The sequence below is a fragment of the Apis dorsata genome, unplaced genomic scaffold, assembly GCF_000469605.1.
Source record: "Apis dorsata unplaced genomic scaffold, Apis dorsata 1.3 scaffold_5, whole genome shotgun sequence".
NCBI classification, from domain to species: Eukaryota; Metazoa; Arthropoda; class Insecta; order Hymenoptera; family Apidae; genus Apis; species Apis dorsata.
Window position 1 is genome coordinate 425,753 of NW_006263308.1, and position 3,518 is coordinate 429,270.

Here is a 3,518-nt window from a genome sequence, read left to right on the forward strand (position 1 = left end):
CATTTATCTATCTATCTATCTACATATCTATCTTCTCTATCTCGCGATAATTCATAGTTATATAAGAACTAATTATTTAAGATGAAATAAAATGTCTATAAAAAAGTGGAGAACTCCGTTGGTTGTGTGTATCTGTTGATAGAGGACGAGAAAAAAAGTATAGTCATCAGATTGTTCAGAAGTATGATTATTTATTATAGTCGTATCAAAGATACGATTTACTTTTTTCTCGTTTTTTTTTTCTACAGTCTTATATAAAGAATAAAGAAATTCAGTGACTATAAACAAAATAAATGAAGAGAAAATATTCACTGTTGCGTTTCACTGAGTACGGTGTTGCCCTTCAAAAGGCAGCTTGCGTTTAAAAAATAGCAAAGTGCCCGATGACGAGCCGCATCGTAATCAGCTCAGAATTATTTATATTTCAGAATTTTTCTTATAACAATATTGCAAAAGAAGCATGCAAGATATTCTCCATTTGGTGTACATTGTCACTGTTTAACTTCCAAATTTAAATTTTTAGCACTTCATATGCTGAATATAATATAATTATTTTTATCACATTATACACAATTATATTGGAATTTCTATAATTAAAGAAAGATTCAAACGGAAACTAACTCAACTAATGATATAAACTTTAAGGAAGGTGCCTTCTGACTGAACATTTTGTGAAATTAAAACAGAAACTTTATAACTACTGAAACTTCTACACAGGATGTTGTAGTTTAGAGATTAACTCAGCCATAAGAGGAAACAGGAAGGGGCGGATAGCTGCATAAGATATCACCTTAGTAAATGTAGTACTAAGTGCGACAAAAGATGTGGAAATTTTGGATATTTTTTTTCCATTTTTTCCATTTTTTCCATTTCCAATTTCATTCTAGAAAATATAAATATTGTAATTTTCTATGATTTTATCTTCGATTTCTTGTTATCATATTGATAATATGAATCAAATTATATTTGGAAGTTTAACATACATGTATATTAAAACTATATAAATTACTTTAAAATATTATTGAAACTTTGATTTAAATCTGGATAACATTTATATTTAATGAAATGCACATTTAAATCAATATATATAAGGCAAATCAACACTTGAATTTCTTTCAATAATATTATTATCACAACTAAACGAAAATTAATCTCCACTCTTTAATCTCACTTAAAATATTATAAAAACTATTAAGAAATATGAATTAATGATTTAAACCTATTTAAAATTGCCATATAAGCAGAAATTAAAAATAGATAATCCAACTATTCTGGACCTTCCTCTTTACAATTTTAATTAATTCTCAATTAAAAATTAGGTCAGTTGAAATTGAAGAGAAAAATTTTTAAGTAATTTTTTTTATATAAATGTTTATATAATATATATATATATATATATATATATATGTATATAAATGTTTATATTATTAGATGGTTATAAAATATTTATCAAAGTATTTTAAAAAACAAGCTTTAGACACATGAAATATTTAGGGACAATTCAGAGTTATTGGTTTTTCTCTTGACATGATTACAAAAAAATTTTTTTAGTTCGTTAGTCATAATCGCTCTCGTCCTCTGACTTGAATGAGTATTTTTTTTTCCCCTCTTCTTTTTTTCTTTCCATAAGATTTGTGGAAAATAGAAAACTCTCTCCATCTATTAATGTTGTTAACATTAAAGATATGCATATATTTGCTTCACGACTGGTTAAGAGTCAGCATGTTTCAGATTTTATAGTATATAGATGTTATTTCCTCTTAAAAGAGGAAATAATGTTTTTCTTCTTTAAAGGAAAAATTTGAAATAGTACAAAAGAATTTTAAAATCAAGAAATAATATAATTTAGTATTAACAGTAAGAAAAATCTCGTTAGGGAAAAATTTTTTTATTTATTAAATTAAAATGATTGATTATTTCAATCCAAAAAACTTCATTAATTATATGAACAAATATAGGAAGAGTCATAAAAACTATAGGAAGACCTTTTTTTTTTCAATCGAGTATATTACAACATTATTACTATAATTTTGATTATTTTTATTTAACATGTTTCTTACATAGCTAAAAAAAATCCGCAAGTCCTAATGCGTGCTAATGCATGGATTAAATCTACATCGTTTGATGCGTTTTCGGTCAGTCCCTTCAGTATAATATAAACACTTGTAAAAATACTTGTAACAAGTGCGGAATCATCAGGATAATTGTTAATTGAAAATAAAAGATGACGAATAAAGTTTTTCGTATGTAAGAAACACAGATTTCATTTCAAAAATTCATCGATGATTGTGAAAATTAAAAAGTACCAAAGTAGGATTTATTTAATAATACTCTATAACGTTATTTGAACAAAATTTTATTCGAATAAGATTTTAATCATAATTTAAAAAAGCCAAACGATGAATGATATGTGATGTAACGCAAAATTAATCTTACAATTGAATATGTAATTAGAAATTTGACTAAAGAAGAAAAAAAAACAGAAGGAAAAATTATTAGTACAATTATAATAATTGTTTAATCATGTGATGCTTAATTTTACTTTCATCAGGAAAATATTACATTGATATAATATTTAAAGTGATAGATTAGAAATTGAAAAAAATTTCTCCATTAAATCTAATCATTTATCAGGTTAACATATTAATCTTAATCTTCTAAAAATTAAAAGCGATCATCGTTAATTTTGATCTTAGTTTCAGTTTCCCGTCCACATTAATTTCAATAAATTTATTCGAAATCATTTAAAAATTATTCGTTACTTGCGAATAATTTAATTTATTTGAAGATTATTTAAATAAAATTTTTATTCGAATAAGAACTTAATTGAATAACGTTTATCTTTAATCTACATATTAGAAAAATAGGAATTATTAGTTTTAGGGAATAGAAATTTCATATAGAATATTTAATATATTTGATCATAGGAAAATATATTTTCAAATTGAAATAATGAAAACGAACGAAAGATTAGAAACAAAAAACTTTTCTTCCTTTCTTGGTAATTAAACAATACACTTATAATTTTCAACATCAACAACATTTGTTGTTCACAGGAAAAATGATCGCACAGTCATGAGGAGGAGCCACATGAGGCCTTTAAAATTCATTCAGTCGACCCGCTTTTACAGGACCATCTGGAATGTTTTTTTAGTGGACCGATAGTTTTATCTTTTTCGATGATTCACAATTGAATCACAATGGATGTAAAAAAACTGCAGCCTGATCGAATCAGAGGAATTAAGAGGAATGTAAAAAAAAAAATTGTCATCATCATTTAAACATCATAACTCGGATTAACATTATCAAATTTTTATTGTATAAGTTGAACGTTTTTTATTGCATAAAACAACTTTTACTAAAATAGAAACATGATTATGTATGTATATTTATTTATTTTCATTCATATGTAGCATTCATATTAGTAATTAAAAAAAATTATTCAATGAAAAATTTGCAGTTCTGAGAAAGAGAAATTGAACCCTGGCACCCAATATGCTAATTTCTAATTAGAAATG

General features: G+C 24.9%; 1 protein-coding gene across 5 annotated transcripts in view; it reads left to right on the plus strand.

Annotated features, from left to right (window-relative positions):
• Window positions 1–3,264, plus strand: part of LOC102677141 (sex-lethal homolog) — a 17,909-nt gene extending 14,645 nt beyond the window's left edge. For all 5 annotated transcript variants that reach the window (XM_006607482.1, XM_006607483.2, XM_031508277.1 and 2 more), the window contains exon 7: window positions 3,057–3,264. Coding sequence is in view for 1 of the 5 variants with exons in the window: in XM_006607483.2 (XP_006607546.1) it covers window positions 3,057–3,079 (23 nt within the window). In the remaining 4 variants the exon portion in view is untranslated. The remainder of the gene's footprint in view (window positions 1–3,056) is intronic.
• The last annotated feature ends 254 nt before the right edge of the window (window positions 3,265–3,518 follow it).